The 15891-nt window shown below is 39.4% G+C and overlaps 1 protein-coding gene across 2 annotated transcripts in view; it reads right to left on the bottom strand.

Annotated features, from left to right (window-relative positions):
• Positions 1-11047: 11047 nt before the first annotated feature.
• Positions 11048-15891, bottom strand: part of cd2ap (CD2-associated protein) — a 37405-nt gene continuing 32561 nt past the window's right edge. For both annotated transcript variants that reach the window (XM_033991072.2, XM_055232252.1), the window contains 3 exons: positions 15491-15720; positions 13914-13977; positions 11048-11293 (listed from right to left, as the gene is read on the bottom strand). In XM_033991072.2, coding sequence (XP_033846963.1) covers positions 11252-11293; positions 13914-13977; positions 15491-15720 — 336 coding nt within the window. In that variant the 3' untranslated portion in view covers positions 11048-11251. The remainder of the gene's footprint in view (positions 11294-13913; positions 13978-15490; positions 15721-15891) is intronic.

Consider the following 15891-nt stretch of genomic DNA (forward strand, 5'->3'; position numbering starts at 1 on the left):
TCTAACAGGGATTGGTTTTTATTTGCTCTTATTTCACCTCAGACTCACAAGTGAAGATCTACTCTGTGTAGTATTATTTCATAGTAATAGAGTAAACACAGAAGTCTGCACTAAACATAAAACTGTTTTATACTAGAATATTTCTGCCTCAGTATTTCATTTTCAGGTGGAAATATTTTGTTTACAAGACAAGAGAATGACAGGTTTTATTATTAATGGACATGGAGTGAGGAATTATAAGTCTATAAATAACATTTGTTCTTCATTATCAAAGTGCACTATGGGTAATAATCAGATGTTACATAATTGATGTGTAATTTCTTGATGTATGCACTGTATTTTCTTGTTTATTTAAGCCAAATTAGTCTTGCCCCAGTATTTATATATTGTATAAGCAGCTCTTCAGATCTAAATAAGTCCACTGTGTGCTGTTTGCATCTGATTGTAAAGCACTTTACTGTCTGATAATCAGGAACACACGTTAACATGCAAAGTATTGATAGCTTTATGCCAAGGTAAAACTCGGCTCTGGCTTCTAAAATTCATGAAAAGTACTTATGAACTCATAACGGTGGATTATTATGATGCTCGGGAATGTGTAATGTAAGGGAGGAATACATTTGGACCACTGCAAAATGAACTAGTTTGGTTTTTCACGTTTTTAAGTAAAAATTTGGGTTTCAGGAGGGAAAAAATCGAACTTTTCTAATTTATCTTATTCTGCCCCGGCCACGTTTGTCTGTAAATGCTACTAAACCACACTTTCTTTCTGACGGCACTTCCAGTTAAATGGGAATCCCATTCATTTCAATGGAGAATTTGAGAAAGCTTTTGCCAATAAAATATGATATAAAATAGGTTAATTTGTGTAAAATGTTCTATGTTCATGTAACCAACAAGTCAATCAGCCCTAAGTGAAATAATACAACCCCAATGACGATAGCGGCGGCCACAGCATCTTTTGGAATAATGATAAAAAACGCCACTTATCCTTATGTTACCGTAAATTTCGGACTACAGAGCGCACCTTGATATAAGCCGCACCAGCTAAATTTGAAGAGAAAATCAATTTTGTACATATATAAGCCGCACCTGAATAAAAGCCGCAGGTTTTCATATTGTAACATGAGATATTTACACAGAAAGACGGTGCACCGACACGCTTTTTTTTAAACTGTGCCTGAAAATTGGCACCAACACGACAACAACACGGGATGAACACATCTGCAGGTTTAGAAAATAAAGCTGCACCAACACGGAAAATCTGCTTTTATTTCCTCTGAAAACTTTTGTCGTCTTTTTACATTGACCAAGTTGGATTCATTGATGTCGAGCTTACGTGCAGTGGCTCTATTTCAGGGGTCGGCAACTCGCGGCTCCGGAGCCGTATGCGCCTCTTTCAGCCTCATACTGCGGCTCTGCGTGGCTTGGGAACTAACAGACACAGCTCACAGTCCTGCGTAAAGAGCCCTGATTTTGAGACGTTGTGCGCACAGGGGTCAGGAGCAACTTTGGCCCGTCCCTAATGACACACTAATAAGCTCGTCCGTAGATGTATCATGAAAATCCTGCTGGAAATCGCCACAGAAATCTATTTGATGTAGTAGCAAGTATATTATCTGCTCTTGTCTCCGCGGTGACGTATCACGTATAACACATCAGACACGACGCACAAAAGTAGAGCCACAAGCGAGTGAAAATGAGCCAAAACAAAAGTCTTTGGAGATCTTTTTAACAAAGGGGAAAAGGACAACTGAGGAGCCAGAAGAGGAGACTACGACCTCCAAGAAAAAGAAAGATAAATTTAACAGACAATGCCTACTTAAAATCTGGGTTTGTCGCTACAGGTGACTCTCACGCACAGAGTCCGCTCTGCGTAACATACGGGAAAAGCAAATACGGCAATGAAACCTTCAAAACTGCTTTGGCACATGGAGAATAAGCACTTGGGATTAAACGATACGCTACGAGTTTTTTTGTTGTTGTTTTTTTAAAGAAACTGCGGAGTAGAGTAGACATAATCACATAATCAGCGCGATGCATGATGCAGCGGTTTGGTGAGTTGTATTTTTTTATGCACTTAAGTTGTTTTTGCCATATTTATCTGCCACGTGTAGAAGGCTTGTCCGTGAAAGTAAAACCTACATTATTCCGTTACATTATTGTTATTATACAGTGTTATCTTCATTTTAGATGTCAAAAAGTATTTGCGGCTCCCAGTGTTTTATTTTATGTGGAAAGTGGGTCCAAATGGCTCTTTGCGTGTTAAAGGCCGACCCCTGCTCTGTTTCCTTTCTGTTTCTTTATCTTAAAAACTGCATCATATCCATTTCATGATGCGCAAAATGATCGTTCAAAATCAAAACTAGTGAATTCTTCAGAGCAGAATCTTTCCCCACGTCTGTCTCACTTTTACGTTTACAGCTAGAGAGCGCCCCCCAGGGTCCGTTATCCAGTAAAATTCCATATATAAGCCGCACTGCTGTAAAAGCCGCAGGGTTCAAAGCGTGGAAAAAAAGTAGCGGCTTATAATCCGAAATTTACGGTAAATCAAATCATTCATCATCTAAGTGCGCTAACAACCGCACCACGATGTCTCCTACATATGCAGCCATCCTCACGTGGACAATAAAACCATCCTTCTAATCTAAGGATAAGTAGTTCCTGGTTGTATTGGTTATAGGACAAATCAGCCATGTGTTCTCCCAAATCCAGAACATATGCTATCCGTCCAAACAACCCCACCTGAGTCGCTGTCCGCCGTCTGACATGCCCCTCGCCTCTTTTCCCCTTTCTCTTATTCCCCATAATGCAGTTCACCTCCGCCTCTTTCCATTATCAGAGCATCAGCATAATACGTCTTTACTAAATCCCCAAACCCCGCTGTCTCCCGCGGTGGGATCAGACTGCATTTAGGTGTCTGTCAATACCATGTGCCGATCCACTGCGCCATCAAGCTAACATGAACACTTCTCATCACGCTAATGTGATGAAACTTGATTGTAATGGGGTAGAATCTGAAAGTCAGCAATGGGGAATCAGGAGTTTGTGGCCTGTGCACTGGGGAAATCAATGGACTGGTTATAGTTTACTGATTTGTTAATTTATGTTAATAGATTAATTTTTTCAGACCTATGTTTAGTTTGTTTTTGACCGCTAACAAGCAGTCTTCCTCAGAGTGAAACACAGAAACATGCCCACGGGACTTTGAACCAGGACAAGGGGTTTATTTCACTCTCACACACCTGGGATACTGTAGACACCTGGCAGACCGCAGATGGCGATGTTGGTACCAAAAACCTGTTTAAATCAGCCGACCAGACACATCACGTAACCACTCTGAGGAAGACCGCTAGTGAGCAGTCGAAACGGTCAGGAACGAAAACAAACTAAATGAATCTATTAAAATAAATGAACGGAACGGAAGAAAAACTCTAGTCAAAACAATTATAAACAGTCTATTGATTTCCCCAGTGTACCACATACTCCTGCTTGTACCGCGCATGCCAATATATATATATATATATATATATATATATATATATATATATATATATATATATATATATATATATATATATATGTATTTTTTTTAATCTTTTTTTTTAATCTATTAAGTCTTTGTTCTTTGACTTGTTAAAGATGTTTTGTTTTCGTGCAAATGTAACTGTTAATGAGGTGAAAAACCTGCTGAAACTAAAGTGCTTTCCCTGAGTTCCCTGGTGACTGGCAATAAATAACAAACCTGCAGATTTGTGTGGATGTGTATCATAATAATGTTCTTATTATGGTCATGGCATTAAACTTATCTTTCTCCCTGGGGACAAGCAGGTTATTAAAAAGCAGGAGATATGGTGAGTGCCTCCGAGGGGCCCAGTATGTGAAGATGTAAGATGTAAAACACAGGTGATCTTCAAGGATATCAGATGAGGAACTAAATAAGCTAGCTGAACACAAGGAAAAATGTTTAGTCCTTTATTAGAAAAAAAAAAATAATAATAATAAAATAAAAAATAAAATAAAATAAAAAAATAAATAAAAAAATACCCCTTATGACAAGTGTTCCATCACCCTGGCTGAAGTCACCGAGGTGGTTAGCAAGCTCCTTGGTGGCAAGGCTCCGGGGGTGGATGAGATCCGTCCCGAGTACCTCAAGTCTCTGGATGTTGTGGGGCTGTCTTGGCTGACACGTCTTTGCAACATCGTGTGGCAGTCGGGGACAGTATCACTGGAGTGGCAGACCGGGGTGGTGGTCCCTCTGTATAAGAAGGGGGACCGGAGGGTGTGTTCCAATTACAGGGGAATCACACTCCTCAGCCTTCCCGGTAAGGTCTATTCCAGGGTACTGGAGAGGAGAATCCGACCGATAGTCGAACCTCGGATTCAGGAGGAGCAGTGTGGTTTTCGTCCTGGTCGTGGAACACTGGACCAGCTCTATACTCTCCATCGGGTCCTCGAGGGCTCATGGGAGTATGCCCAACCAGTCCACATGTGTTTTGTGGATCTGGAGAAGGCATTTGACCGTGTCCCTCGTGGTGTCCTTTGGGGGGTGCTCTGGGAGTATGGGGTCCGGGGCTCTTTGCTAAGGGCTGTCCGGTCCCTGTATGACCGGAGCAGGAGCTGTGTTCGCATTGCCGGCAGTAAGTCAGACCTGTTCCCGGTGCATGTTGGACTCCGCCAGGTCTGCCCTTTGTCACCGGTTCTGTTCATTATATTTATGGACAGAATTTCTAGGCGCAGCCAGGGGCCGGAGGGGGTCTGGTTTGGGAACCACAGGATTTCATCTCTGCTGTTTGCAGATGATGTTGTCCTGATGGCTTCTTCGAGCCAGGACCTGCAGCAGGCACTGGGGCGGTTTGCAGCCGAGTGTGAAGCGGCTGGGATGAGAATCAGCTCCTCCAAATCCGAGGCCATGGTTCTCGACCGGAAAAAGGTGGTTTGCTCTCTCCGGGTGGGTGGTGAGTCTCTGCCCCAAGTGGAGGAGTTCAAGTATCTCGGGGTCTTGTTCACGAGTGAGGGAAGGATGGAGCGGGAGATTGACAGGCTGATCGGTGCAGTGTCTGCAGTGATGCGGTCGCTGTATCGGTCCGTTGTGGTGAAGAAGGAGCTGAGCTGGAAGGCGAAGCTCTCGATTTACCGGTCAATCTACGTTCCTACCCTCACCTATGGTCATGAGCTCTGGGTAATGACCGAAAGGACAAGATCGCGGATACAAGCGGCCGAAATGGGTTTCCTCCGCAGAGTGGCTGGGCGCACCCTTAGGGATAGGGTGAGGAGCTCAGTCACATGGGAGAAGCTCGGAGTGGAGCCGCTGCTCCTACATGTTGAGAGGAACCAGCTGAGGTGGCTCGGGCATCTGCTCAGGATGCCTCCTGGACGCCTCCCTAGAGAGGTGTTCTGGGCATGTCCCACCGGGAGGAGGCCCCGGGGAAGACCCAGGACACGCTGGAGGGACTATGTCTCTCGGCTGGCCTGGGAACGCCTTGGGATGCCACCAGAGGAGCTGGAGGACGTGTCTGGGGTGGGGGAAGTTTGGGAGTCCCTGCTTAGACTGCTGCCCCCGCGACCCGGCTCCGGATAAGCAGAAGAAAATGAATGGATGGATAAATAAAATAATAAAATAAAAAATAAATAAATAAGAAAATTAAAATAAATAAAATTAAAAAATACAATAAAAAATTAAAATAAAATACAATACAATAAAAATAAAATAAAATAATACATGAAATAAATAATAAAATAAAAATAAAAATACAATAAAAAATAAATTTAAATAAATAAATAAAATTTAAAAAATTAAAATTAAAAATTAAATAAAATGAATCAGGCCTATGTGTTTCAAAATGCATAGACCAGCCAGTATATTAAAACGCTTCACTACCATTTGCACAATTTCCATGTGTTCAGGCAGCCTACTCCGTCACACAAACAGATTAACATGTGCAATATAAAATAAGAATGAAAACTGAATAAATGTTAAATCGATATGTTTAATGCCATACTGTGGAGTATTCTAGGCAAAGCAATAGCATTTTCATGGAGACAAGCAGGTGGCAGACCCTTTACAAAAGTTTCATAGTACACCTTTGGACAGACATATCTTGAAATAACTCAATTATTGGAAGTAAAAAGAATGTTTTGGTAGTTTTTTATTTGATTTTTTTTGTAATTTGTCTACTTAGAATAGCTTCACACAACAGGCAGAAGTATTTAAGGTCAAATGAAGTTGATGTCGGGGTTGATTCACAGTTGTTTGGATAGAATCAGTGACAGATCGGATGATGCTTTGTAGACACATGAGTCCGCGTCGCCCGGGGAACTGCGGACTCTAAACCACCAACAGTCTTTAGTACAACGGACTACATATAAGGATGAACAAAGTAGGCCCATAGGATTAGTTATGTAAAAAGTGTACATGTATTCAGCTGTACTAACCACATTTTCAAAGTAAGAAAAGTACACATATTAGTAGACAAAACTTCAGTAGACCCAAATAGTACACCCAGTATAACATGTTAATTATGCACTGACTTAAAAATATATAAATTCTGTGGGATAAAAGTGCCTCTTTTCCATTTGCATTAACAGTTCATTGCCTGCCTGCCAGCCATTCTATCATTCTATTTATTTATCTCTCATCCATCTCTCCCTTTCATCTACCTCTCCCTCTCAATCTCTTTCTCCATCTATCATTCTATTTATCTCTCCATCTCTCTCTCTCTCTCTCTCCCCATCTCCTCTTTATCCTCGTGTCATTGTGATTTGCTGCTTCACTTTGGGACTTGGTTCTTAGTCAAAGTGTTGGATTTGTGCTTTTAACTGTAAACTAAAAGCATGAATAAATCTAAACTTTACAGCTGCACTTATTGTTTAATGACCGAAATGTAATTTGTTTGTTACTTGAGACAACAACGACAAATCCTTGATTCGTTGAAAGACATATTTAAGGCTTTGTGTAAATGTTTGGCTACCAATACTAACCGATTATATACTTAATTTCCTTTTCCCACAAGTCCCAGGCTAACAACAAGTACGCAATTGTTCTTAATGTTTGGCTGGTAAAATTAAAGAAATTGATCTCCCCTGTTTTTCTGCTGGATAAAGTCAAAGAATTATGTCCATCCCTGTTCCCGTAGACTACACCGTTTTTGGTATTTAATTTAACTGTACTGTTTATCGTTTTATTTTGTTCTGGTGTTCACTCTAACGTAAAATCAAAATTAGCTATGCAGTTTTTGAAAGCTTAGAAACATGTCAGAAAATTCCAATTCTATGTATATTAGTTACAGTAGTACAGGAGTCTCAAACTCACGGTCCGGGGGCAAATTGCAGCCCGCAAGACAATATTTTGTGGCCCGCAGCACAATATGAAAGTTTAATGTTAGCGTGGCGTTACCGTGTTGCGGGTAGAAGGTTCCACCAAATTGCAAAAATCCATAAAAATCATGAAGAATTGGCATATTTCTTCATGTACGTTGAAAAGAGCGATGACGTTTGAGATTTTAACAAAGCTTTTTCTGTGGGATACTTGATGTGACCCAGCTTCACCCAGACTCTGCCTCCTGTGGACCTTAGATAATTTGAGTTTGAGCCCCCTGCAGTAGTAGAAACTGCCCTCCTACTTAAGAATGTACACAAATCTGTGCTTAAACTTAGTGCATCCCTCTATTCACTTTTAGTTGCCAGTTGAAAATGTTTTATGAAGGAGAAAAACAACTTGTCAAGCTCACAAACCAATCTATGTCGTGTATGTTTTTGCCCACAGCACAAATCCATATAAACATGGATCTACATTGCATTCAGCGAACCAAAACTTTGGCTCTGAATCAATAAAAGACTCTGCCCTCCACTTTCACACCTGTATGTTGAATATTTACCTGTCTATTTGGAGAACGGTTACGCAACGAAGTAAGAGTCCTCACAGAACCTAAGAAAAGTCTATCGGCGCTATTTGAGTTTGAAAAAGCATGACAAAGAAAACATTTGTATTAAAGATATTTATTTTGTATGGAATCTCAGCTCATGCAAGAATACAGCTCTTGTAAACAAACAAAACAAAAAAATCACATGAAAATATGTTATAAATGTGCTCCGATTTCTTCTCTTCTTGTGGAATGTAGAGTCAGTGGAAGAGTATGCGGTTTTATTGGTCCGATTTACGAGAGCGATTTTAAGACATTTGTGAGTTAAATGCGGAATGTCTGATTTCACAGCAGCTGAAACACAGCAGGTCGGCTGCTCCGCCTCCTCCTGCTGCCGCTGCCTTTAAGAATAGCATCTGTAGATTATATATTATTAAACACCATCTCCCAAATTTGTACAGTACTGGTTTGTCATTGTAAAAGCCCATTTGTGAAGTTATGAAATTAACAAAAACAAAAAATGAAGTAAAAGACGCACTATGTAACTTCTGCACTTGCCTGCTGCTTGTATCAATGGAGACGTAATTGCAGTATGGCATTAAATGTATCCATCTTGCAAAATGTATTCAATTACAGGTGCAAAAAATATATATATTCTTTCTAATTGTGAACAGGGTCTCCTCTCCACAGTTCTGACCTGTAAGGCGGCCCGTTTGCACCACCTGCTCGTCTCCATTCCAAATCTCCATGGAGACAGAGAGGCACAAAAGTTGCATAGTGCTCCTTGAAAGTGAAGTTAGAGAGAGTCTTAAGTCAAAGTGTCCAGAGCATCAAATAGTTTTAAAATGAAATGAAAAGTTATGCAGTTATTTAAGATGGCAGTTTTTCAGATTAGTAGAGTGGAAAATTTAATCTTGGAATTTAAACAAAGGACTTAACGCAATAAGACAAGTCTACAGTGGGGTTAAGTCTTCCTTTTACCCTGGTTTAAGATTTTTACACTTTATTTTTGTTTTCTAGCCACAAGTGAATTCATCCAGTTGTAGCAGTTGCAATGGAGCAACATGGGTTAGACTTGAGGCTCTCTCTTATTCCACTAGTTTTTACTTACATGGACAAGCAATACAAATGTATGAAGCATAAACAGAAATGCACCAATAACAATTAAAAAGCAGCAGAAAAAAAGGAGAAATTTAACTATTTGGGATGACGGTTAATTGTGTTAAAGTTACCATCTGCAATTAGATTGGCCAATCCGGTCCTGTAGTAAATCTGTCATATACTGGTAGGGAAAAATCTAATAAATTTACAGATAGTAGCTTTAAACCCAATAAATGTCATTCCATATTTGCATATAACTGCAGTGTACAGATTTTTCCATAAGAGTCAGCGTTGATATAAGGCTCTTTAAAACACCACACATGCTTTGATAGCAACTTAATATTTCATGTTTATATTTCATGACACTGCATCAGATATTGAGGATTATTACTAAAATCTGTATGCACTCTGTGTGGGCTGACTGCATGGAATTTGAATAGAAAACCAATCTATTCATACCTGTGGACTGCGGTAACCTGATATTTGAAGAAGCCAAAGTGATTGTTTTTGTAAGCTTTGGAATAGGATGAATGTGTGAGTGGACTTTGAGGTACAACTCTTTTGGGTGAATCCAGTTGGAGACAGATGTGGAATGTGAAAGGACAGATAAAGATAAAAAAAAAATTATATATGACTGAGCATCAACCATAACAAAAAAACAAACGTTTTGGATCAAACAGGGAATAGAGTGTGCCCACCAGGCAGGTAATTTGAAGTTTTAACACGTTTTAAGATTTTTTTCGCCCAGAGCCACGGTCAGAAGGACTAACACCTCCAGGTGAAATGAATAATAAAAAATGCATATTGCGTGCATCTGCTGCTCCAGTTCCATGTATATACAGTGGTCCCTCGCTGTATTTTGTGCAATTTTGCATGCTTTTTTTTTTTTTTTTTTACAATGTATGAACGCGCATTGTGTTCTGCGTCCAGATTGGTTAAGGGACTGTAGACTATTGTTAATCACTTTCCTCCGTGCCGTGTCTCCTGTACAGTAAACAATGCGTTCTGCCAAATTTACATAAATGTTCGATTGACACTACAGCGGAGCGGCGACAGGATGAAGAGGCACGGTCAGAGGATCTGTGAAATACATGAGTCACTATTAATTAAACAAGAGAAAAATGTGAGAAAATGTAAATGCCTGTCTGAGAAAAGTGTATAAAGTGTGTGGTGAGGGGTTTTACAGCCTTAAAATATATATAAAAATTGTAAAAAATAAAGCTGACTACTTTGCACATTTCACGGGTTATCCGCAATAAACGAGGGACCACTGTACATCAAATTTGATAATAATGCAAGTCAAAATAGTACACCTGTCAATCAATATATTTGAAATAATTTGGCATTTAATTTAATTTTTTATTTATCTTTTTATTTTGCTCTGGTGTTCACCGTTAGCCCTACATTTGGCTAAAATGCAAAGTAGCTGTGCGGTTTTTGAAGCTCATAAACATGTGGCTATTTCAAAGTTCAAAGTATTTCTAAGTTCAGAAAATTCCATTTCAATGCATGTTATTTACAGTGGCAGAAATATCGCTCCTACCGTAGTTGTCATCACTTAGTTTAGATGCTGAGAGAGATAAAGGACTTTAACAGAATGTGTATGTAATTTCCCAGTTTTAACAGAGATAGGAGAGAGCGACAGAAAAGGCCCTCTAAGTGGACTATAGGTATGTTGTCAGTAGACTTCAAAAATAGACATTTACAATATCATGCTAAAGATTCCAGACACCATTTTGGTAAAAATAAGCTCCCATTATAAACACTTAGAGATTTCGGAACAGGCACAGTAGTGTTACCCTGGATAGGAATGCAAGAAGACATAAAAAAGACAAAGAAAAAATTGCTGACAGGTGGAAAAAAAAGGAAAATTTATGTTAGCTTAAATCATGTTTTTAAAATCAATTCCTGTGGATTATAAAAAAAACAAAACAATGAAAAGAAGTGGAAGAAGCAAGCGCCCCCTGCTGTCCAAAGTCAGTAGTAGTGAGAGCGAGCCTCGTCCGCAGAGGACAGGTTTCAGCAGTAGTCTGCATAAGGCCGCAGCTTGTGTTGGCAAAAGAAAAAGAAACATCTGAACAAAATGATGTCAAGCTTGAAAAATGTGCAAAATAGAAATCTTACAAATACAGAGCGTCTATGTTTGTAAAAAGATTGTGCTGGAGGTGGTCCACTTTGAGACTTGGTCCTTCTCAAAAGAAGAGCCGTAAAACCCGCCCTCCAGTGCTCTGATTGGTCCACATATTGGAAGCTGACCGCCAGGCTTGTGTGTGATTGGATCACGAGCTTCACGTCAGGTGGACAGTCCGCTTCAGTTTTTCTATCTCGATCTGTACAAACCACACAGCACAGAAAACATGCATCTGTTTGAGGTAAAAGGTTTTACACAGACATTAGACCACACCCTGCTAATGTTACATACTGTATGTGAGTTTAAATACACTTCAAATACATCTGATTCATATGAACTCTGTGTGGCCTGGTGCAAAAGGGTTTACATATTTATACTTAAAATTAACTTTTGGAAACTACTTCTCCAAAAGTTCCAAGTTCTTTTAGTGAGCCAAAGGAACTCAATAATTTAATATTTTAAAGTTAAGAAGAGCAATAGAAGAGTGAGCTGTCTGTGTGATGTTAAGATGATGGTTAAAGTGTGTTCCTTGACTAAAAATGGATTTGAATTGAAACATAAAGTGAAAGTTTTAGCAGTGACATACGCAACTGCCAAAGTGAGGTCCGAAGACATCTACTGCAGTACACAACAAGCACATACAAGAAAATTGAGTTTGAAATAAAACACAATATTTCATTTCTTTAAATGTACTACTTCAAATAAGTATGAGGCCTATACCACCGTCTTTATTATGTGTTTATTGAGAATGTATGGCAACATTACTACTATTCCAACATGTAAGGAGTCTGTTTCTCTGAACCACATTGTTATTTCAATTTAAAAATTCTGATACAATGGATGGAAAGTGTCTCTGGTGCTATGTTTGAATTAGCTAACGAGATGAACGCAGCGCTAAAGTCATTACACGAACAAAACGCGCTGCCTGATCTGCGTCACTCATTCCTCCGGCTCTCCTCTCCTTCACCTGGAAACAATGATTCCCGGGGCTCTCCTGTTGGCATGATTCGGAGAATTGATCAGTCGGAGCTCCGCAGTGGCCCGTGGCTGTTGGGGAGGGGGATGGGTACTCTGCAGACCCCCTGGTGGTATATGGGGGATTAGCGTACTCGCAGTGGGTCCTCGCCCTCTCTGCCTGGGACCACGCTGTGCAAAGGTGTTTCTGAGCTCAATCCAATACTCTGACATTACGTCCACTCCCATCAAGGCCAACACGCTCACTCCTCACACAAGGAGAGGAGAATACTACTGACTTTTTCAATGCAACTCGGTTTTGTATGGCGTTGAAAGAACTCGCAATCCGTTTCTGTTTTCAGTCAGCAATAAAAGAATAGGATGTCACAAGTTTAATACAGTTTCTAACATTTCCTACTGGCCATTTTGCATTCATATTCATTCATACTTCAACTATAAGGTCCTCTTTCACCACAGGACAGAGTCACAACCAAGACCTCAATCTTATCCAGAATTTGGGAGAGGATTCAAAACGTCACAAATGGAAAATAAGTCTTAATATCCTTGAAGAAGATGGTTAAATATCTAAAATTAGCACAAATAATTTCACAGCCTTGTACAAGACTTTGAATTTGTCAGTAGTTAAAAAAACAAAAACAAAAACGTACAATTATTTTATTTTGCTTTAGTCATTCTGTTGACTCACTTCCAGTCAGAGACAATTCATTTACGTAGGACAAAAATAGCTTATAAATAGTGTGAATAGTTTGCATCTACTTATGTTCCTCAGTTAATTATTTTAAAAATTGTAAAGTGGAATTTTGTTGACTTCATCTAAAGCTGTAAATAAATTGTCTATATCAGTTAGAATAACTCAAATCACACAAAGGTCAGCAAGGATGGTTTGATATGGACTTTTTGTGCCACTATATTTCCTGCTGCTGTGGCCGATAACCAATAGTCGCACTACTAACATTATAATTTTAAAAGCTGGCCACAAATGTATGATATGCTATAGCAAGGCTCACAAAGGAACCTTTCACTTTTGTAAAAATAATAAGAAAATGTATTTCTCAGGGATATAACATGATTTATTCCATGATTATGTAAAAGTAAAGCCTTATTTTTTGCCTATTGCCTTTACTCTGCCCCTCACACTTTTTCCTCTAAATGCTCCAAACCGCAAAGCCCATTCATCTCAATGGAGAATTTGAGAAAAGTTTCACCTCAAAAATATGATATAAAGTAGGTTGATTGTTGAGATTGGAAAATAATAAAACCTTAATGATGATGACGGCAACTTCCGGGATAAGGTGAATATGCTCTTCCATTTCCATTTTGAGGACAAACTGAGAATGACACATGGGCACACAGAGACTCTGGCAGCTTCGGTCTGTGCCAAATGTCAGCAACTTTTTTAATATGGAAGTGATACAGATAAAACTCCAATCTCATAGATACCAAAAACATCTCTAAATATCAGTAACCTTAGATGCTTCTCACTAAAATGTAGAGTAACAACAAATGACATCTGTGACTCTGTCCCAATGCAATAAAACAGACTGGAAGATTTAGTTTATTCGAATTTAGATTGAAATCACAAACACAAAAAGGCACTGTGGTCCACCAATCAGGCCTGAATAGTACATAAATAACCTCGAATTAGGACTGCGTAAGAAGTCAGAATCCAATTGAGCAATAAAACCAATTCCTAGAAATATCCCATTGATCCCATGAACTTAGAGGTAGAATTTAAGTATTTCTTAGTGGTCCATTCCTGATCGTGTGTGTGCTCTGGGTGTGTGCTTAGTGGCTCTGATGTGTGTGGACAGGGCAGAGTGCGTCTCCATGGAGATCGTTGGTACCTGCAGAGCTTGCCGCTTGTGTCGCTCCTCCTCCAGCTCTCCGCGCAGTTCCAAGATCTCTTTCCTGAAAAAAACAAACACAAAAACACGTGGATTAAGTCAAGACACGTGTGGTCGATTCACTGCAGCATACTTTAAAAAACAGAGGCAATGTTCAGAAGCAGGGCTTTGCAATTAATCCAAGTTTAATTAAGATTAAATCATTTCTAATCATCAATGATCAGCTTGGGTCTTTATATTCCATTAGTATTGTAAGTATTTTTTTGTGCTTATTTGTGTTAAGGAACTTGATATTGAATGCATTTTTATTTGTTTTTATTAAGACAAAAAAAACACATCAAGATCAATATGAGAAAAAAAAGAATCCGAATTTTCCACAGAAACGTCTCAGTGGTTAATGTTAAAATTGAGATGGGACATACAGCGTCTACAAAAGTTGATTGAAAATGTGGTTCATAAATGTGTCTATAAAATGAAAAAAAAATCATCTGTCATTTATATGCTAGGATTATAAAGTTGGTCTAAGAGACTTTCAGGTGCTGAAAATGCATTTAAGGCCATAAAAGATAAAAACGCATATAATTTTGGCATGTAATGTGTAACAGGCAAGAGGACCTATTCAACATACATTTTAAATTTTGGTTCTACTTGCAGAGCAATAATGGCTTGAATATTTTCTATTTTTTGTTTTTCCCACAATTTCACTTTTAAGGTTCTGGGGTGTCTGTGGCTTTCATTCAAATACATTAAGATATTTACCAGCACTTTTTAACAAATTTTTTGATGAATTGCAAAATATATTTTTGTCAGTAATGCACAGCCCTTTTTTATCACTGGCACTGGTCGAGTGTGTCGGAGTCTTCCATCAACCTAATGCATGCTCAAAGACTAATCCTCCAGGGGGAACAAAAATATATTTTATAATCCCTGGATATTCTTCTCACACTGCTAGAAATCTCAAGTCGTGTTTCACTGGATCCGTTTCCCCAGAGATCTTATTCATCATTGGAGGTGGAATGAGGGCTCAGCTCAAATGTAGGTTGCAGAAGTGTGTTTGGCTCATAGTATTACTTAAGAAATTTAAATGGTTAACAGTCATGTTTAGTTGCTTGTTTTGCTTTTTGTCTGTCCTGGCCTAGAACTCTAAATCTGTCTGACAGATATAGATGTCATAAAGGTCACTCAAATTAGACTTTAATCTGACCTTTTCTGACCCCCCAAAAAATGTTGATTTAGTTAAAGCTACAACTGGTGAGTTAATTTGTGCTGTTAAACAAGTCCCTCTCAAATAACATTAAAAACCCAAACTAGACAGCATTTAGCCAGCAGTTTTTCAGTTAGTCACTCTCGCCATTTTGTTGAACACTTCACATCTCAATTGTTTTGACTGAAATGACTCAAGTAGGGCTGTGCATTTTGCAGTGCTCTGAGTACAGTCTGAGTCCTCCAAATGTGTTCAGTTGGAGGGGTTGTGACACAAATCTGCCAGTTTCGATGAAGTTTTGAGATTCAGTTTTTCTGGTGTGCATGTGTCAGTGTGTCTGAAATGCCTCATTTGCCGTGTTTAAACGTCTTACGATTGCTGAGCCTTGAGCAGCTCCACAGTCAATAGCAGCTCTCTCATCTGTCTCCTGAGCTCCTCGTAGCCTGCACCGTGGTCCTCTGGCTCCAGACGACCTTTCACCCCTGCGCTGGTGCTGTCCCCGCCGCCACCGCCACCACTAGAGGCAGGAGTGGTGGACTTGGCCTCAATGGATAAACTGGTCTTCAGATGAGAGGGGGACTGGGGCACATTGTTGATTGAAGGCTAGAAACAAATTGGAAACAAATCATTACACGGTTGACTGATAAACAATACATGAGATTATTAGTATTGCTCATGACACTGAAAATGCACAATTACTAGCATCAGTATCGGAACAACCGTAAATCATAATATGAGTATCAGCAAAAGCCCATTTTTTGAGGTATCAGCAAG

This window comes from Periophthalmus magnuspinnatus, chromosome 24 (assembly GCF_009829125.3).
Source record: "Periophthalmus magnuspinnatus isolate fPerMag1 chromosome 24, fPerMag1.2.pri, whole genome shotgun sequence".
Lineage (NCBI taxonomy): Eukaryota > Metazoa > Chordata > Actinopteri > Gobiiformes > Gobiidae > Periophthalmus > Periophthalmus magnuspinnatus.